Source organism: Gekko japonicus, unplaced genomic scaffold, assembly GCF_001447785.1.
Source record: "Gekko japonicus isolate JY-2015 unplaced genomic scaffold, Gekko_japonicus_V1.1 scaffold1157, whole genome shotgun sequence".
NCBI classification, from domain to species: Eukaryota; Metazoa; Chordata; class Lepidosauria; order Squamata; family Gekkonidae; genus Gekko; species Gekko japonicus.
The window spans coordinates 467,433-489,400 of NW_015167085.1; the positions used below are offsets into that span (position 1 = coordinate 467,433).

Sequence of the window (21,968 nt, forward strand, 5' to 3'; positions counted from 1 at the left end):
TACTAGTATTGTACATCTATGGTTTGATGGGGTATTTGTAAATTCATTGTCCTGGATGAAGTTCTGCTATTGCTGCAAAATGGGTAGGGAGATTATTTTTAGTAGATATTTTAGGTAATTTGAAATTTCAAACTCTAACGTGACTAAACGTTCAAATTTACACATCCTCAAGTGGAAATATGTTCCAATAAAACAGATGGGGCACCCATTTAACTATCCATCCCATTCTTCACCGTAACAATACACACCATGCTAACAGTGATATTTAATGTGTTTATGTCTCAAGTCTTCAGCATCACCTCTAACAGTTTCATGTTTATGGCATACCCATGCATTTATATATTTCAACCAACCTCAGTTTTTATGAACTGTTAGTGTTGAGGAATCAGATTAAATTTTTGCGAGGTTGAGAACAGAAAGGAAGTTTAGCTCAAATGGATAATTTACTGACGCTGGGCATCCTCATGTCAAATTTCCTGTCTTTTTTGGTTCCAGACTGGGTTGGATCTAGATTAAATTTTCTAGCTACAAAATGGAATCCTCCTGCCTCCCACTGCAACCCACTGATCTCCACCCTAAGGAATTATATTAGATGGGGCTGTAGTGGGAAGAAGGACTTGGTGGAAATGGCCATTAGCTTTAATAATTTTCATGACATGCATGACTTCTTCAGATCTGAAGCTCCCATTGCCTTCCAAAGGTACTTTTGCTCTTCATAGAGTGTATTAGTGATTTCACCTAAGGTACTGATTTAGACAGCGGTTCCCACACTACTTTTCATGAACATCTGCAAAAATCCAAAATGTTCCTTAAACCCTGACTTCTTAAAATAGAGCTAATTAAAACACAGTTTCTACAAGTAATGGATCTAAAAGGTCCACAGAATGGAGAAACTGACATTTTATAGCATATAATTTAGCCCATTAAATATAATTATAATCCTCTGGCTAATATTGATGAAACTGAGCAGTTCAGAAGCCACTTCAACTGAAAATGAACAAAGAAATATTGAAAAGAGTTAGCACAAAATGTTGCTGACCATATAAAAAAAAAACCCAGAAAGGAATCAAATGGCATCCATAATCTCCTCCTACAGCATAAGGAAAATAAACAGAAGAATGCTGGGTACAGATAGAAGAGGAGGTTATATGAAGAAAAAACTCCTCATGCCAGGAACCCCCTAAACTTGTATGATTCTGGTTTCACAGAGTTACCGCTAACTACCTACCTGTGATACTGGTCTCTTCGCTTATTTTTGGAGTATGGCCAAACAGTCAGAAAAATAAAGAAGTTCTCTGAGCTTCTGCTAATCTTTAGAGGGAGAACTGCAATCGTAAGCAGTTATAGCCTTGTAAAGCACAATGTGAACAGTTTTGAATCAGGGAAGTGTTTGTAAGTGCTCTTACCAGTTCTGTTGCCACCATCTATTCCTTTTGGCATTGTGAGTGCCCCTTTATAACCGCAATGTCATTATTTCACTGCCAGCTGTACCACTCAGGGTACTTTGCTGTTTTCTGTTGCACATCTGCGGGTTGGTGGGGCAGGGCCACATCTCCATCAGATCTGTCCCGAATGAAAAGCAGAATGGCAGTAATCCTCAGTGTTGCATACAATTCCAGGCATGGGATTTGCTTCTGCTACTTTTAGGAAGGCATTAGTTCAGCAGAAAGTTGTAGAAACACAGAAATGAGCCAGCCCTTCTTGTTAAAAGGATTGGGAAGGAATCGACCAGCTTTTCCATTGGTGAAAAAAGAGGAAGGGTCATCTTCAGTTACTGAACAAACTGTGCTGGGGATCGTGGGACCTACATGGGCAAAAGTCCCATGGGAGGTAATCTGCCACGAGTCTCAATGAGAAAGTTGGTCTATAAATAAATAAGTGGGGGTGTAGTAAGGTGGAGACTGGATCCAACCAATTCTATGGATACAGACATTTGTGAAGGTTCGTTAACAACCCTATGATCTTGCCAGTCACTGGCTTCACCCACACACAAGCAAGCTATCAGAGGGTATAACGGTAAATGTTGTTTCTTTTTTGTTGTTTTGGGGGTTTGAACATAATTTCTATGGCATGTCCAGCAACACTGAAGAATGCTTGTTCAGCTCATTAGAAACAACAAGACTCTAATCATTTGGACAAGAAAATTATAGAAATACTAGCACCTTTTCTTTATGTAGCATTTCATTATAATAAACGCAGGCTATTTTTTAAAAACTGATCAGAAACAAAGAAAATATTTCCTAAAGAAAAACAGTGTGTTTTTTTCCATGCGATAACCATTTTAGGCCAATTAAGTAAGCACTGCTAACATGCATCCTCTATTCATATTGAAGGGGCTTGTGTACAGCTGTAAAAAAAAAAGGGCCACTTAAATTAGTGGAGGCTGGAAATCAGCAATGAACCACAGAATGATTCGCAGTCTGTAGAAACAGTACTTATTTCCATCAACAGGTCAACACAATCACATATGACACACATATACTGTACCTATTAGTGGTATTCTCATATTAACATCATGTAATTTCTTTTTTCCAAAGGGAGGATCCGGTTCCCGACCTGGTTCCAGGCATGGCTCTCCCATTGCTAGGCGCTGAAGCTCCAAGATAGCATTGAAGGACCACGTTCTCTGCTTCATAACAAAGCTGCCTTAAAGATTTAATAACCAATTGCAGAATTCCCTAGATAGAAACACAATCTATTTTGTTAATGTCCGTTGAGCTGTGTATGCAGTAGGAGTATACAAAATTCTATTGGTAAATGCTGACCAAAAGTTGAACAAAAGCAAAAACAACCCCCACCCCTGACTTGCAATGTAGTTTTTACTTGCTGGCAGCAATATTTTAGGGAAAGTAATGGAATGCCCCATTTTACTCAGTTTACTTCAAGGTGTTCCCAAAGAATATAGGGCTTTAGATTTCTGAGTGCGTACAACATTAAATCCCTGACAGATTTCAGTTCCCCCCCCCTACTAAACCCTAAGTAACAACCTAAAATGCAATTGTCCAGAGTTTTGAGCACTGCCATTAACCAGCCATCAAAACCCTTGCTGTAACCCAACGACAAACAAATAAAAACATGTGCAGAAGTTGTAAGGACTGTTTATCCAAACGTTTCATTTGATTTGGTTTTCATTTTGGTCATTTGTTGTTTTTCTTAGTACCCCTTTCTCTCACAGAATTCTTTATTTTTTATTTTTTTTACTTTCCTAACAGGATTAGCAGTCATAGAAAGGGTATATTAAACTGGGAGTTCAAGGTATGTGAGATGTGGAAGAAGGCAGCTGTTACTGTTTCACTGAGACAGAGCAATGTTCCTAAGGAATGATGTACATTCTAAGGAAAAGCTTTGTGCTTGACCAACTGCTCGTCACACCCAACACATTAGGAAATGAGTGGCTGGGAGAGAGAAAAGAGGATATCAAATCTGAATTAGACTAGCTTTACAACAGAAAACTAGGGATAATCCCCAAGAAGAGAAAACCTAGATGTACATGTATGGATAATGGGATGTCCCTGCAGCTCCACACAGGCACTTGCTGCAAAAATACTTTTTTGCAGCTAAAAATTTTTAAAAGTCTAATTTATGAATGAGAGAAAGCCCTTTGGGAGGAAATTTCAGAAAGTACTGCACAACTAAAGTTAGCTTTTCCTGCTGTCATTAGAGCAGCAAGTTTAAATATGCAGTGCATCAGAGTAAATGACGCTTCACATGTAATATGGTAGATATATATTAAAACTAATGAATTAGAACTAGGCATTAACAGCGATACATGTACTAAGGTATATACATGTGGAAATGGGTCTCCCAAACCACATAAAAGAAAAATGCTCTTCTGAATTGCACTGTTTTATAACCTTCAACCTATCCTTTCACTCAGTGACCTCCATTTACTCATTCAGTGTTTTATTTGAGCTTATATTTTGTAGACATTATATTTAAGACTAAGTTGGCACCTACCCTTAGCTAAGCTAATGCATATCATGAGTTATCAACATTAATGGCAACTGATATATAGATGTTGTTGTTAGTGATAGATCTACCATAGGTTTCAAACAACGTTCTTAATATGCAGCAATGAATGATGAGAGGGTAGAAAACACAGACACTAAATGAGACAGAACACCAAAACTGTTCAGCACAGACACCTATTACATCTTCTTTTAAGCTATGTTGTTGGCTATGTGTATTTTTCTATGTGTAGCCTCATCCAGTTGTGTATTCCACAACATAATAGTAAGTTTCACTTAAGTGTATTGTTCTTAAAAGTGTATGAATACAACTCCTAAAAAATCATTATTGAAATAAAATACTCAACTTTTAATGAAATTTGGAGGATTTAATTTTTTAAAGCAGTGTGTGCTTCAAGATGGATCATGCAAATCAATAGAACCAAAATGTAACCCGCCCCAACCCCATGTCTGAATCAGATTATTAATGTTTTGCATGAAGCCTCTGCATAATATTAGAAAGGAAGTGGAAGACACACATTAGAGAAAATATGTTTTCCCCCATCTTTGCTTGTTATAGGCATTTTTGCACATCTTTGAACACAGAATGCCATCCTCAACAAAATTACTCGGATGTAAATAAATATATTTAGAATTGACTTATAAATGTCAATTGTCAGGGCCCTCAAATGACAGACTGCAGTCAATGCAAATCATTTTATCCTGCGTTCAAAGTCTGTACCTTTAAACAGGTTGCTCAAGCCCAAACTAAATTGAAGGAGTTTATTCCATACAAAAAGCCTATTTCTTTCATGAAAAACATCATCAGCTTTCCTTAGAGGAAAACAGTCATCCCTATCTCTGTACTGTAAAGTAAAGTGGGTGGGCCTGGGTCAAAAACAGGCCATCCACAGACAAGGTAGGGGGTCTGTATATACTAGAGAAACTGCCCAGGTCTTTTCCTCCATCTGCTATTCAAAAAGATGTCTTAAAATTAATTTATAGTGCAATCACAAGCAGAGTTACACACTTCTAAATCCATTGGCATCAATGGGGGTCACAGGGGTGTAACTATACAAAGGATTGCACTATTTAGTCTCTCACGCACACTTTGGTCTCATTTCTACTAAGGCATTACAGTTATTCCAAGACTGTACTACTTCAGACTGCTGGTGGAAGCTCATAGTTGCATGCTGCTACATACACACACACACACACACACACACAAATGCCTAGCTGTCCTCATGACACACTTGTTTCTATGTACATGGAAGATTTTTATAAGAAGGAGCATTCAGTCAAGCAGTCTTCCCTTTTCAACCTGAAATGGTTTGGCCAGGATACAGCGCCCAACTGTACAGCTGTCTCTTCTATCTTGTCCATTCTCCAAGGAGCTTGGGGCAACATGTATGGTGTGATACCTCTTGTCCACTCACACAGAGTGTCTACCACCTTATACAACCTCTCTTCTTCAGCTTGAACATAGGTCAGGACCAATGTTCCCTCTAAGCTTTGGAGTCTTGTGAGCAAAAATTCTACTTTGTGAGCTACTGGCATTAAAGCTGTGAGTGAGCGATTTGGCTGCTGTATAAATTAGTTTGCTCTGGAGCCATCCTTCCTGAGCTAAGACAAAAATGTGTGAGCCAGAGGGTAAAAAACTGTGAGCTAGCTCACACTTAGAGGGAACACTGGTCAGGACATCAAACATAACACCATTCTTGTCTCTTTTAAAATCTGTAGAGAGTTATGACCATCTGACACCTCAGGTCGTCCTCTCTCACACTTCCAGAGACATCCACAGAGAGAGTAGCTCAGCCCATTTTAAAAATCATCCCTCATTCACACAGAGCTATTGGGGTCGGTGCTCAAACATCGGTCCAATCACTCTCTGCCACCTCATATCCTATATGTGCATAGACCAAGATATTAAATTATGTCTCTGTGTTTCTTTCCCTTAGACACACAGCCCACTGGGTTAATCAAAACAAGAAACTTAGAAGAACAAAACACTGAACTTTTGATCTTAAGGTCCTATACTTACAACTGGGGTTCTTGAGTTACAAATTTACTATTTTCAGCCTATTCCAAGCAGCTGTTTTATACTGTTTCCCTTAGTCAGAAAACTGTCTTTTCACCTCAGCACTAAAGCTTCCTGCTTGTCTGCTGCTAAGCCCCTGTCATTTTTCAACTCCTGTTTTCCAAGTCTCTCCCTCTCAACGTCAGCTCTGACTGGTTGTTCTTGGAGAAAGACACACTTGTAAGCAGCCCCTCCCTAACACATCTGTACTGCAAACACGAACCTTTCAGTGATATCCAGTCACAATAAGTGTACCCTCCTAACACAATATGAAAGGTTTATAATCTTTCAGATTAGGTTCTTTGTAGGGTGAAATTGAATTATTTTGAGTGCTATGTAACTTTAATCCATAACAACCTACTGGACTGAAGGAGGATAACCAACCACACATTCCAATTTGCAGTAACACCTGTACACTTCAATTAACATGTGAACTCACCACAAGACTGGCTATCCTAACAAACTGGATTCAAGAGGGCCAAGAAATGCCAACTGTCCTATACAATGTATTTTATGTCAAATTACTACTCTGTGCAACACCACATTGCAACAAGGTCTGTTTGCTGCAAATAACTTGTGTTACTTATCTTTGCTTCAGCATACAAGTAATAGTTTTAAAAGGTGTTTTACCATTTCTTCACACATGAATATATTGGAAGAAACCATCACCTTTCCCATATTGATTTCTTCTCACAGCAGTACCAGAGCTGGATTTATGCAAAAACTCATGAAACTGCAGTAACACAGAGAGAGAGTTTGTAAAGGTTGTCATTATCATGGTATATAACAAATTTTTAAAAATCAAATTTGGAAACAATGTTACATTTCCTCTTTTAACATTAATATAAAGTTTGGTTTATACATGCCGGAGAATGAAGAGGTGAAATGTTATGAAAATGATATGCACCACTGCAGACTGCATGAGCCCGCTTTGCGGGGAGGGCAGGGTAAAAATCCCAATAAATAAATAAATAAATAAATAAATAAATAAATAAATGTGCAGTACCAGTACCAGTACCTGCTTCTTCGCATAAAAACCTTCATACAAATAGTTTAAAGTTTTGTTTAAGTTTAACAGCTCATAGGCCATACACTATAAAAAGAAAACACAATTTAAGAATTAAAAATCACAGTATAACAGAAGTTTGCCATATCCACAATACAATATTTACAAAAACTGTTCAAGAGTAGTCTTAATCTTAAAATGTCGGAAAAGGCTGAATATTTTTGTAGCCATTTTCCAATAATTTTTTCTCTGGCTGCATCATGCTTTGGAGAGTAATAGAAGATATGAGACAATGAGGAATTTCACATAAGCCGGTTTGAAGCCATTTTTGATCCGTCGTGGAGTAAACTGGTATAGGGCTGCCATTTCACACATGGCTTTCCCCTACCGGTAAACAGCTGGATCTGAAGCAGTTTGCCATTTCAGACTGCACTGCTTTTCCCCACTTTTCCCTGCCGTTTTTCACCCACATGAGCGATCTCCGGCTTTTTTTTTAAACGTTCACTTTAGAGCGCTATAACACAACACTCCAGGCATTCCAATGGGGTAGCTATAATGCTGTTTTGCCATTGTGTTATAACGCTATAGCACTCTAAAGTGAACATTTTTTTAAAAAAGACGTAGATCACACGTGCGGGCAAAAAATGGCGGGAAGTGGTTTACAGGTAAAACGGTTCAGCCCCGTTTCCTGAACAGGACAGAAGCATTTGTGTGTGAAAGTACAAATATATTCTGGTAGGGAACCGGCTCTAAAACGGTTCTGTCTGAAATGTCAGACCAGAAACTGTTTGGGAACCGTTCCTGAACCGGAATATATCGCCTGTCTGAAATTCCTCAAAGAGTCAACTGTAGTCAAATGAGCAGTCACAAAAGCACCGTTCTAAAGGTATCTTCAGGAAATGGCCCTTCATTTGGGCTATTGGCAATGCGTTGCAGTGTACAATCATATATGACCACCTCAATTTTGGGACATCCGGTATGCTGAAATAGTGGGGCAGGTCAAATTGAGTTGAATACTTAATTTCCAGGTGAAGAGTGGAACATTTCCATACAGTATCCTTTTGTAAGGAATCCCAACCCTGTTTGAACAATTTCTCTGTAAACAGGGTTTGTCTTCTTTCAGTTAAATTTCTTGACTTTTGTAAACCCAGTCAGTATACTTCCATGTCTACAGCTCTATTCCATTTTGACCAGCATTGCTCTCAAGCTACTGACAGAGTGAAGGCTGGAAGACCTTCCAAGTTTAGCAATCTATATTTAAAACTGTAGTTTTCCAAATTAGTGTCGAGATATCTGGAAGACCTAATTCAAGTTGTACAACTGAAGAAGCTATACATGGTGGTAGAATGATTACTTTATGAATGATTACTTTACGAAAGACAACTAACTGAAGCTTATCTAGCAGTTTTATTGGACCCAGGATCCAGATCTGGAATTTGTACAGCATGTGTGATATTACGAGCACCTTGTACACCTTCAGAAGCACTGGCATGTATAGAGTTCCTTGAATAAAGAAAAACTTCCTTAAAGCCAAGAGAGCTAAGTCAGTTTTTTGTTTGAGGTATTGGACATGCTTAGTCCAAAATAGGCTGGATTGGACCACTATTCCCAGATACCTAAATTAATCAGCTACTTTGTACGCACCCATCTTCCATCTTGTGTCCAAGTAAATAGAAAACTAGCATTCAGGGAGAAAGCTTCTATCCTGTTTTTGTTCATTGTGCCAGATTTCTATTGGAAGGAGTTTTAACATAGGAGAGCAAAGGAATGGATTCTTCCATCTGCAGCCTTATGTGGTGCAGTTCTTTATATTATCTCATTTTTTTACATATTTAAATCAGGCCCCAAACAGGATAGCTGGGAGATTTAAAACTTTGGAGGATACATTGAATAAGCATTTCAGAGAAAGCACAAATCCACCCAGTGTACCTAGGGTTATTAAAACCCCCAACTAAACAAAATACTGTAGCACTGCTGCTTTTGAAATAGCAATGGAGCAAGCCCATACATTCAAGAGAATTTATAGAGGGTAATGGCATGGGAAGCAGGCATCATTTTACAATGTGAATTACTGGAATTATTGTGAGCCAATGCTGGAAAAATCAGTGGGGAAGAGGAGAAGAGGGAGACAGTAACATAGTAGTAACATAAAGAAAGAAAGAAAGAAAGAAAGAAAGAAAGAAAGAAAGAAAGAAAGAAAGAAAGAAAGAAAGAAAGAAGGAGGGAGAGAGGAAGGAAGGAAGGAAGGAAGGAAGGCAGGAAGGGAGGAAGTGAGGAAGGAAGCGCGGAAGGAGATTGGATTTATACCCCACCTGTTAGATACAAATGGGACTGACACATGGTTGCGCTTACATGTAACCAGTGTTCATCTAGTGTTCTTCTGTGCAGGCCAACCATGGATGTTCTAAAGCTCCTGAGAGTGTGAGGTGCTGTCCCACCCTTTGGTGTGGTTTTTTTGCCCAAAGGACCTACAAAAGAGAGGAGAGCACCTTCTTCTCTCAGTCCTTTGAGCCACTACTAGAAGAGGTACATCCCATCCGATGAAGACCAAAGAGCTCACAGAGGGGATTGAGGGAGGGATGTACGCCTGCACAGAACGACACTCAATGAACATAAGTTACAGGTAAGTGCAACCCCATTTTCATCGTCATGTCTTCTGTTTGGTTCCACATGGGAGATTATCAAGAGAATTTACCAGGGAAGAGGGAGTGAAGTTCTTAACAAAAGATACTATGTAGGACTGCTTTGCCTACAGCTGAAGCACCTCTGGAGTCCATATTGTTCATGTAATACTTAGTGAAAGTTGAAGGAGTGATCCAAGTGCCTGCCTTGCAGATGTCAAGGAGCAGGTGCTGAAGACAGATGAAGAGGCCTGAGATCTAGTAGTGAGCTGTAACCTGAAAAGGACAGGCTTCCTTGTGCCTTTCACAAATGAGGAACACGGTCAATTATAAAATGGTTTGTGGTGAGATTTTAAAACCCTTCTTGGGTCCCTGAAAATCTGTAAATAGATCTCTGTTTTGTCTAAATTGGCAATTCCTATGCCAGTTCTTTATCATCCTTTGCATTGGAAAGTATAATGTCTTGGTGGAGGAGGAAGGGACTACTTTCAGAAAGAAAGGAAGGCTGAGGCAAAGTACCACCTTTTTGGCATGAACTCTGTAGAAAGGAGATTCTGATCTGAGGGCCTGAGTCTAGGTCACTCTTGAGAGGTGTTAGTTACCAAGGAGGTAGTCTTTGCCGAGAGGAATTGCAGGGCACAGGTGGCCTGGCTCAAATGGTTTGGACTTGAGTTTTGAGAGGGCTAATGAAAGATTCCATTGTGGAGTAGGGACAAATGGAGGGTAGATAAAGGTTGGCCAATCCTTTGAAGAAGGACTTAGATTCAGCTTGTAGGTTTTCTAGCTTCTAATAGAATTCTCTGATCTTCCTAGGAGAAGATCACTTGCAAGGTTGGGTGAACCAGTCGCTAAACCTCATAGCATGGCAATTATGGTGTAGATATCTCCAGTATGTAGAAGATCTGGAGCTCAAAGTATAAATTCTGTTCCTGGATGTGACCCAACAATGTTAGTGACCCAACAATGCCTGTCAATAAGGGGCAATGAGGATGAGAAGAAGAGATTGGATTTATACCCCACCCTTCACTACCCGAAGGAGTCTCAGAGCAGCCTACAAATCTTTCCCTTCCCCTCCCCACAACAGACACCCTGTGATGTAGGTGTGGCTGAGAGAGCTCTCTCAAGAACTCATGAGAGAACATCTCTGAAAGAACTTGTAACTGACCCAAGATTACACCAGCAACTGCATTTGAAGGAGTGGAAAATCAAAGCTGGTTCTCCCAGATTAGAGTCTGTGCTCCTAACCACTACACCAAACTGAGGCAAATGTCCCATCCTGTAACATTTTGCTGAGAGTTTGAGTAATTAGGGGAATGAGAAGGAAGGCAGAGAATAAATTGGTCTGCAAGGGGAAGACATCCCCAAGAGATGAGGGGTCCTTTCTGACCTTAAACGTGTGTGTTTTGTTTTGTTTTTTGCAAATTATATTGAGGAAAGTGGTAAATAGACCTACCAAAACACTTCCCCATTTTAAGAACAGAGGGAGGAGAAATCTGTCAGATATAGACCAATCATAGTTCTCCTGAGATTAATGGCTTAAAGCATCCACTAACTTGTTGTCCCTTCCTGCATAGCCTGGAAACCTACTTTGTGGTCTGTGGCCCATTCCCAAATGAGAGAGGCTTCCTGACATAATGCCAAAGAGACTGTGCTCCCCCCGCCCTGGGCTGTTCAAATAATGCATGACTGTGGAGTTGTCACGCAGAAACATTGAGCTGCCTTATACCGAATCAGACCATTAGTCTACTGAAGTCAGTATTGTCTACTCAGAATGGCAGCCACTCTCTGGGGTCTCTGATAGGGGTCTTTCACATCACCTACTACCTCATCTTTTAAACTAGAGATGTTGCTGGTTGAACCTGGGACCAGCCGCCAAACAGATGTTCTACCATTGAGCCACAGCCCCTTTGCCTTGTCCATATATGTCTGTACATTTCTCCCCAGGATGAGAGAGACAAGCTACAAAAGCTTGCTTACCTTAGAGCTCTGGGTTCAAGAATATTTATGTGAAGACTACTTTAGTGTGGGACCATAACCAATTCACCTGGGTATCCATACAATGGACTTCCCAGCCCAAGAGTGATGAATTGGTGACCAGATACATGAATGGGAGTAGATTTGGAGTTCCAGCGAGGAGATTCACCCTTTTGTAACAAAAGATTGCAAATGCTGGAATCCCAAATGCTGGAAACAGTTCAAAAGTTCAGTTGAAAAGAAACATAACCTTTATGTGATTTTCTTCAGTGTTGTGTTCAAACTATAAATAAAAGTTAACTCTTTGTTTAACCCTGTGGGCTGTGTGTCTCAAGGAAAGAAACACAGACATGCAAGTTTAAGATGTATGTTTGAGGATGTGAATAAATAGTAGCAGCATGTGAATGGTGGCCCTCCATAAGACTGGCAAGTCCGGCAGCAACAAAATCCTAATCACGGATAATGTACTGCCACTGTCCAACAGGGCTGTGAGGTGGCGTCCAACAATTTCAACCATTATGATTAGCGATGGGGGGCAGGGCACCCTAGCTGTCATGGGCCTGCATTGCATTCCCTTAAAAGACACTCCCACTTGAAATGTCTGAGTTGGCCACAGATGTAACACAGGCTGTACACCCCAGAGGTTTGTGAGGCCCCAGTTCCAGCCTCCTCCTGGGTTGGCAAGGAATTTGCAGAAACCATGGACCCCCGTTCCCCTGTGGTGCCTCCCATCAGGGAAGGTGACCCATCAGAAGGGGTCCCCTATTCTCAGTCTGCGCCCCAGGAACCTTGGGTGTAGACTCCAGGGCTACAGCCATGCAACATGATGAAGTGAGAAGATGTAAGGGGCAAAATCATTCCTCCTCCTTCTTTCACAGAGCTTTTCCCTCCAGTACAAGAAACAGTCAAATGGAGGCACAGGAACATTATAGGAAAAGGGCATAAAACACTGATGGCAGGATGCAGCTGCTGAAAAAGATGAGCCTGGCAACTGTCATGCAGGTTACTGAAATGGCCTGGGAGTAGCTCTTTTGTACACCCAGGTGTGCTGTTTGTACAAAATGGACCTGACCTCTGAAAAGAATTATACTAGTAAGGGTAGGTTAAAGAACAAGGAAACATTTACCTAGCTATTAGGCTTCTACTGAATAAGCTTCTCTTCTTAAGGGAAGGGAAAGGGTTCCTGGTCCCTAGCTAAAGCTCTACAAGATTCCTCAAGACTGCTCTGCACAGGCAGAGGAGTTGTGGGAGGCAAAATGCAAAGCTGGAGCTAATTCTGAACTATCACGTAAAATGGAGTACATTAAAATCTGTGGAATTAACTTCAGTTTCATTGGTCTTGCCAAAATCATTGCTACTAATAGTGAAACATATGTACTTTGATGTGAATTTTTAAAGTGAATTTTCTATGATAGAAGAACTACATGCAAATAAAGGTTGTCTGTCTGTCTGGTAGAAGAACCTGCCCAACTGCTATGGTCATCTTCAGAGGCCCTGCTTTGGGTGCCTCCACCTTCTGAGATCAGGTGGCTTGCAACTTGAGAGAGAGCCTTTTTGGTTGTGGCAACAAAGCTCTGGAACTCTCTCTCCAGGGTGATTAATCTGTCCCCTTCAGTGAGTGGATGAAGACTTTTCATTTTGTTGGAATTCCCTCAGTAATCCATCCTTCCTGGCCAATGTTTTAATTGCTGTTTTTATTTTTAATTTATTTTAATTGTTTTAATGATGTGTGCATTTTGGGGTTGGATTAATTTTAATGGTTTTAAAATGTGATTTTTATAATGTATGTTTTATTTTTTTAGTTGCCTTGGTAACCCTTGTGAGTGCAAAAAGGTGGGATATACATTTTGTAAAATAAACACACTGTCTTGGACCTGTGTAATGGTAATGGTTAATTAATGCCCCCTCCTTCCAATCAATAGGAATGTCCATTCAGAGCTTGGGGGGGGGGAGAAAAATATCAGACACAAAATAGATTTTTGAAAAAAAAATTATTTAACATACGTCTGTCTTAAATATTTCCACATAACAGAAGTGTTATTTTCAAGTCACCAGCTGTATTACTTATATACATATGTTCGTAGTTAACAAAAAAATTATGAGCATCCTATCAAAAGCAGTGATTATTCTTCCCCTCTCAGGAAATAGAAAGTACCAGTCTTATAATACATAAAATGTAAATTATATGTACATACAGCTTCCTTCTGGAACTGAGAGCGAATAAAAAGCAATTATTTTTCAAAAAGTAAAATGCATGTCTACATTACAATAAAATGAATGAAATACTGTTTATGAAGTGTTCATTTAAAGTTGAAAACTTTATGAATTATTTTAACTGGATTATTTACAAAATATACTCATCAGCCAGCCAGAGGCTTAAATATACATATAAGAATATATATATATATATATATACACCTACACACACATACATAACATATAAATAATTTTTTTTAAAAAATCAAAGTCAGATCAAGCAAGATTTTTCTGTCTTTGGAATGTCTAAAACAGAACATAAGCCTTTTTCCAGTGTTTCTTTTTGATATGAATATACCCATTCAGTGTAAATGGGACCCTTCAGAGCAATACTGAGAGGGTTAGGTAGCTTTAAAAATCTTAAAAACTTTCAGGATGATGGCAAGAAAAAAAAAGTTCCAATTTGAGGATGTCTGTCTGAAGATACACAGATAAAACTGACACAACCAGTGCTACAGCTGACTGTATTGGGTAGACAATATACTATCTGATATATCCTACCATCTATGGCTTATGTTTTCATTGTTCTACCTACACAGAAGACATACCTGTCCAATTTGAGGAGCTGTTACTGTTGGGTAGCCAGATTTTCTTTGTACAGTTATTGTTGAATTTCTAGCTGAACATATACTATTAGAGAGAAAAAGGGCAACAGTCATGAAATAAAAGGAACTGGGCCCATCATTTTCTGTCTTACCAGCAACGTGAAGGTCAATATGTATAATATAATACCAATTAATTTTAAATCACTCCTCAAAAGGGACTTAAATAAAACCAGGCATTTCCAAACCAATGATCTGCATGGCTACCTGGAAGTAAATCCCACTGAGTTAAATGGGATTTATCCCAAGTTATGCCTAGGAATGTGGCTGTAATGTCTGTATTATAGCATGAAATCTCTACAGCATGCTTCAAGCCAAAACAGCGTTAAACAGTCAATGTATTGTCACAATGAGGAGAACTTCCGTATGTCCTACCTGTTAATCAACCTTCACTGATATCAAGTTTTTGTATTTTTTTTAATTTGATACACTTACGGTGGATTCAAAGAACGAACAAGTTTATGTACCTGAGATCACTGATTATAGACAATAAAGCAAACTTTATCTGATGTTTCTCCAATATTGATCAATCGTACAAAAAGACAATTATTCTTTATTTCTGTAAACAATTAAAAAGCTATATTATCTTATAATTTTCAATATGCAAAGTTTTCATAGTAAAAATCCACAGACAACTATTTTTTTAAAAAAAATTCTAATCCTGAAAGCATTTCCAGCTTTCATAATAGGGATCATCAAAAAATATTGGTTATGCTCTGCCATTCATTTGAAGCTTCCTGAACAACCTCCTCCAAGTTCAAAGCACGATTAATGTCTTCACCTTCCTGTCCTTGATGACTAGTGGATTCTTGGACTGCACCTAAGGGACAACAGAAAGAATGCAAAGAGATACAGAACAAGACCTAACAAACATACACCATCAAATATAAAAGGTATTTGATAAGAGAATAGAGTAAGAAATGCATTATTTTTGTTGGAAAAGGAAACTACTGCCAGTCACACCATGTGCCATTGACCTAAAAATTAAGTCTTCTCCATTCTTGTCAATACAATTAGCTGGATACAGAGCTTTGCACGGGCTCCAAAGTACTCTTGCTTTCAGGTTACCCACCAATTTAAATGTAGGGAGCAGATCTACTAAATAAGAAAGCTAAATCTGAGCAGTCAGTGTGATGAAGTGGCTAAAAAGGATACTGCAGTCTTGCGGTGTATCAAAAGAAGCATAACATCCAAATCACAAGATGTCATTATCCCACTGTACACCACATGGTCAGGTTGTACCTGGAGTACTGTCTACAGTTCTGGGGGCCTCACTTCAAAAAGGATGTGGACAGAATGGAGTGGGTACAGAAGACAGCAACAAGAGTGATCAGGGGCCTGGAGACCAAGCCCTATGAGGAAAGGCTGAGGGACTTGGGAATGTTCAGTCTTGAGAAGAGGAGGCTGAGGGGGGACATGATCACTCTCTTTAAGTATTTGAAAGGCTTAGAGGAGAGCATCAGAAGATAGGACTCACAATAATGGGTTTAAATTATGGCCAGACAGATATCAGCTGGATATTAGGATTTTGTTTGTTAATAGTTCAGCAGTGGAATCAGCTGCCTAGGGAGCTGGTGAGCTCTCCATCACTGGCAGCCTTCAAGCAACAGCTGGATGAAATTTTGTCAGGGATGCTTTAGGCTGATCCTGCATTGAGCAGGAGGTTGGACTAGATGGTCTTTATGGCCCCTTCCAATTCTATGATTCTACTCACACAAAGAAAAATGTGTGTTTGATCTGCTCTTTCATTCAAACTACTGTGATAAGAGAGCTCTGGCCTCCTCCAACTATAAAATGTCACTGAATCAGAACAAGAGAGGCTACCAGAGAAAGGCGGTTTGGTTGGGGCTCCATGGCGACCCATGGACTGAACCCCAAACGCAACCAAACCAGTTTGTTTGGTTTGTGGCCCTGCAAACCCCATTGAAAGGAACCACAGTCACTTTAAACAGCATTTGCAGAAAGCCAGAAAAACGGCTGAGGGGCACTCTGCTGTTTCAGGCTGTCTTCTGCAGAAGACTGTGGGCCAGGGAGGTTCTCCCCACTGTGCAGCTGTTTCATGAAAAGTTGTGGTAGTTCACCTTGGTTCTTCAGTTCACGAACTTAGGTTCCCGAACTCCAAACAGGCCAAAATTCATGACAAACTTTAGTTCACTAGGCGATTGGTGTCCATTCCTAGAGTCTAACCTATATTGCAAGTTAACAATTTACATTTTAAAATGCTCCTTCATTTTTCAAAATTGATACAGCTGTTAATACAGCTGTTCCATTACCGTGTATGGCCAACAATGGAAATATCATTAATACATAGGGATGGGCACAAACTTGGAAAATGTGGTTCAGTTTGTGACATGCCTAGTTCATGAGCTGCAAACTGTCACAAACTTTTAAGCACCAAACCAATTCAGTGTGTGATGCGATAGAATGCCACCCCCGCCAGCATGCTAGAGACACCAAACTTGATGGGGACCTCTGGCGGACTCTCCTCTACCTGCCCTCCAAGTTTGGTGAGAATTGGATTTACAGGGTCTTAGTTATGGCCCTCTAAAGAAGGTTCCCCCAGGAAAGTGCTTTCTGGCATAGGTTCTGGAGTGTACAGAATGGACCCTGTGCAAGCTAGAGACATCAAACACGCAGGGAACCTCCTCTTGATACTTCTCTACATGCTCTCCAAGTCCCATTCCTTATTGCTTTGAATTGTGATAAACATTTTGATTGAGCGGAAATGTATGGAAATGTATCCATTCATGAACTGCCACAAACTGCTTGAAAGTTTGTGGAACGTTTATGCCAACTGACCAGCCACAAACTTGAGTTTGTCAGCCCATTCAGGCCCACCCCTATTAATACACCCAGAGAGAAAAGGCAATTCTTTCTGAAAGTCACATGCATTCTGGAAAAAAAATTAATTTAGATTTTTAAATTAAGTTTTTTAATCTAGCGAATTATCCAGTGGTGCCACTCTGAAATGTTCATGGAAATATCCCCCCCCCCTTTTGGGTACATGACCGCAACCTGTGGATTTATGTTATCTGCAGATGGGGCCATATTGAAAATTAGGTATCCTGGTATCTCACACACACCAAAAAGCCTATGACCCCCACTTTCAATGGAAGCTGTAGTATGGTTTTGTATTATATTACATTATTCATCAAAATGAAAATTATTCTAATGGAGTGCTAGCATAGATTTTGTAAAAGAAAGTGGCCCTCTTGTTCATCATCACTGCTTGTGACAAAAATCCTGAACAGTCATAATAGGATTCTTCAGCTTAGAGATCAGAAAGGTACAAAATACAAGCTTCAGACAGAGTAGAGCTCTTCACTATGACATCACTGCAAATGAATTTGTTATCAGCAGAAGTGTTGATACAGTTTATTACTATTAGGATACATATTAGGCTAACTTGAAGGAAGAGGTAACTTCACAAATCATTGCCAGAGGACTGAATCCAGACTTTGTGACTGGCCCTGTAGTTTTCAATAGCTCTGCCATAATATGATGAGATGACTAAAATATACTTTTGGCACTTTATTTTAGATTCTAGGGATGAATTAAGACCAACAGTCTTCTCTACATACTTTTACATAGCAAAGAATAATTACCAGCATAGCCATGAGCTCGCTTCATGTGAAGCTTCATATTACTTTTCTGGGTAAAGCCCATTGCACAGTAGTCACATTTGTATGGTCGTTCTCCTGTGTGTTTTTTCATATGAACTTGCAGTGCACTCTTCTGGTTAAAAGCTTTCTCACACAACGTGCATTGAAATGGCCGTTCTCCTGTTATAATAATAATAAAAATTAAATAATGGCAAAGTGGAAAATATCATACTGGAAAATATCATAATTTCATATTGACACTAATGTCATTTGAACTGGCTATAAGGACCCAAGATTCAAAAAATAAATCTGATTGGAAAGCCCACAGTGACCAGCCAATTGAGTCCTTGCCTGTGAGTTGCCCCTACTGAATTATGTCTTGTAACATTCCAGAATGCATGCTTTTTGTTACCAGCTCAGGACAGAAGGCAGAGATGTAGATAAGAAAGAATACCTATAGGAATTATTTGGAATATTCAAAAAATAAATCTGATTGGAAAGCCCACAGTGACCAGCCAATTGAGTCCTTGCCTGTGAGTTGCCCCTACTGAATTATGTCTTGTAACATTCCAGAATGCATGCTTTTTGTTACCAGCTCAGGACAGAAGGCAGAGATGTAGATAAGAAAGAATACCTATAGGAATTATTTGGGGAGAAGCGTGCGCAAGGACGACAGTGTTGATGACCGGGGACGGCGTAACAGGCAAAAGGAGGCAATAGGAGCCGGAAGGAGTGGAGCTGAGCTGAGCGGAGAGTGGCGTGCCGAGCATCAAACGGTCGGGGCGTGGAGAGCCGAAGAGAGAGCGTGTGCAAAAAACGACAGCGTCAGTAGTTGGAGACAGTGTAATAGGCAAAAGGAGGCAATAGGGACTTACGCAAAAGACGGAAGAAGAAAGGAGAGATTAATAACAGCTGTAAAGTAGGACTACGTAGTAAGCAGCCGGGGACTTGCGCAAACGGCGGGAAGAAGTGGATAATAGGCATAAAATACTGTTGTAAAAGATCAGAGTCTTACGCAAAAAACGGAGAGGGAAAAAATAAACAAAGGGAGCTTGAAATAAGAAGTAGAAGTAGGATTAAGAAAAGTAGGAGGTAAAATAGAGAGAAAAACTAGGAAAAAATACATAAACAGAAAAAAACAAAATAAGACATAACAGGAACCTGCTCCAAAGTGGCTTAAAGTGATACAGAGGGGAAAAATTGATACCAATACTGACACCAAAACACTGTGAAAAAAATAATAAACAAACAAACAAAAATAATAATAAAACACCCCAATAATAATAATAACAGTAATTTAAGAATACCAAGTTGTGATCTAAGAGGGAAACCATAAAAGTAAAATGGCATCAGGAACTTTTAAAAAACCATCTCCATCTCCCTCTCCTAGCCAAGGGGGAGGTCTCTCCCAATTAAAAGCAGGCGGTACTCCTCTGACTGCAAATGATATGCAAACAATGTTGGCAGATTACTTAAAGCAAGCAGCTCAACAGACTAGTGAAACAATGAGAAAAGAGTTGGAGCCTCTACACATAAAAATCAATGACCTCTCAACACAATTAAAATCTGATACAAAAGAGATAAAGGCTGAAATTCAAAAAATTATGGAAAATACAACACAACTAGAAGAAAAGGTAGATGATATAGATCAAGACGTCCAAGAGGTAAAAAGTAAGGTAAAAAAAATGGAACAAACCCTTATCGAATTAGAGATGGAAAAAGCAGGAACCATAATAAGATTCCAAAATGTGAGCGAACAATTAGATAAGGACTTAAAAGAAGTTTTAATAAAAAACGTGGTTGAACAATTTGGTATGGACAATGAAAAAGAGATATTAGAAGATGTAGATACGGTACAACGAAAAACTTCTAGATATACAAAAATTCACAAACTTCCAAGAGAAGTCCATGTTAAATTCCATAGGAAAAAAACCAGGGATCAGATTATCCATGCGGCCAACTCCAATAAATTAACAATTCTGGGAGCTGAAGTTAAGATTCTAAAAGAAACTCCGTGGAGAGTTAGAGAAAAACGTAGAGATTATGAAATTCTAACAGTACTGCTGAGGAAAAATCAAATCCAATATACGTGGCTGCTACCAGAAGGGCTTCTCTTTACATATAAAACGAGAAGATATAGAATTGACTCTATCTTTAAATTAGAGCACTTCTTAGAAAAAGAAGGTGAAGAATTGGGGTGGAACACAGAGAGAGAAGAGGAGGAAGAGGAAAAAGATGAGGGGAAAGATCAAGATTCACAAGAAGAAGCTACAGCGCAGGAAGAAACCACAGAAAAAGAGAAAGATGAAATAAGAAGGGAACAAAGGAGACGACAAATAAGACACAGATCGGAATCACAAATAAGGACCAGACTACAACTGAAGACAATAGTTTCAACAAAGAAAGATAAGAAAGATGGCTACTAAAAACCTCTTAATACTATCGGTAAATGTTAACGGACTAAATAGCCCTCAAAAACGGAAAAACATTTTTCACCAAACAACAAAACTAAATCCAAATATTGCATGCTTCCAAGAAACGCATATAAAAGAAGACCACATCAAATATTTGGAATGTAAAAAACTAGGAAAGATGTTTGTGGCCTCAGATGATGTAAAGAAAAGAGGAGTGGTAACCTACATAAAAGAACATCTTAATCCGGAACTTAAATATAAATCAAAAAATGGAAGGATTCTTGTGGTGCAGATTAGATATAATGGTAAAAGTTCCCATGTTGTAAACATTTATGCACCAAATCAAGATCAAGAAAGTTTTTATAAAGGCTTAAAAGAAATCTTAGTGAAAGAATGTCCAGGAGACATAATTTTGGTCGGAGACTTTAACGCTGTGCTTAATGAGAAGGATGATAGGAAAAGAGTTAAGAAAACAGTAGGACATGGTACGTTGCTTCCAAAGGCTTTTCTCCAAATGGCGGAAGAACTGAACCTAATAGATATCTGGAGAACAAGGAACCCGCAGAAAAAGGATTACACATTCTTCTCATCAAGATTTAAATCATGGTCACGCATAGACATGATGTGGTTAAATATAGAACAGGCAAGAGATCTAATTGAAGTGGAAATACTACCGAATACCTTCGCCGATCACAATCCAATGTGGTTAGCGCTCCAAACTGAGGTTAAAAACACAAGATGGAGATTGAATGTGGGGTTACTACAAGATAGAACTTTTTTTGGGAAACTTAAAAAAGAAGTTAAAGAGTTCATAAAAATAAATAGAACAGAAGATGTAACCTTGAATACAATCTGGGACACATTAAAAGCTTATCTGAGAGGGCTGTTTACAACCCAGGATATTTGGAAGAGAAAACAGAAACATGAAAAATATAAAAAGTTAACAGAACGCATAAAAATAGAAGAAGGGAAGCTTAAAAAAGATGGAAATTTAGAAGACGTAAGAATAAGAATAAAATTAATTCAACACCAAGTGAATATGTTGCTGACGCAAGAGATAGCAAAGAAAATAGAATATGCAAAGGCATACTATTTTGAAACAGCAAACAAACCAACGAGATGGCTAGCTTATAGACTAAGAAAGGAAAAAGAGAAAAGAACTATTTCTGTATTAAAAAATGAAAACGGGAATTTAGAACACATGAATGAGAAACTGAAAGAAATAGTGGAAAAGTTCTATACAAATTTATATAGTCAAGAACCAAAGGATAAGAGAGAATGTTATGAGTATCTTAAGAAACACAACTTAGGTAATTTTTCTGAAGACCAGAAGAAATTGTTAAACGAAAAAATAACAATGTGTGAAATCACGGAAGCGCTCAATAAACAAAAGAAGAAAAAGGCGCCAGGACCAGATGGCCTAACAGTGGAAGTGTATCAAAAATTAGAAGAAGAAATAACGCCACTAT

General features: G+C 39.0%; 2 protein-coding genes across 4 annotated transcripts in view; one reads left to right on the forward strand and one right to left on the reverse strand.

Annotated features, from left to right (window-relative positions):
* The window catches only part of MBP (myelin basic protein), a 198,256-nt gene extending 193,930 nt beyond the window's left edge, over nt 1–4,326 (forward strand). For all 3 annotated transcript variants that reach the window (XM_015412838.1, XM_015412839.1, XM_015412840.1), the window contains one exon: nt 2,538–4,326. In XM_015412838.1, coding sequence (XP_015268324.1) covers nt 2,538–2,594 — 57 coding nt within the window. In that variant the 3' untranslated portion in view covers nt 2,595–4,326. The remainder of the gene's footprint in view (nt 1–2,537) is intronic.
* A 10,852-nt stretch (nt 4,327–15,178) lies between these two features.
* ZNF236 (zinc finger protein 236) overlaps nt 15,179–21,968 on the reverse strand; it is a 92,143-nt gene continuing 85,353 nt past the window's right edge. The window contains exons 32-33 of the mRNA XM_015412837.1: nt 18,089–18,265; nt 15,179–15,303 (exon numbers count right to left, since the gene is read on the reverse strand). Of these exons, the coding sequence (XP_015268323.1) occupies nt 15,179–15,303; nt 18,089–18,265 (302 nt within the window). The remainder of the gene's footprint in view (nt 15,304–18,088; nt 18,266–21,968) is intronic.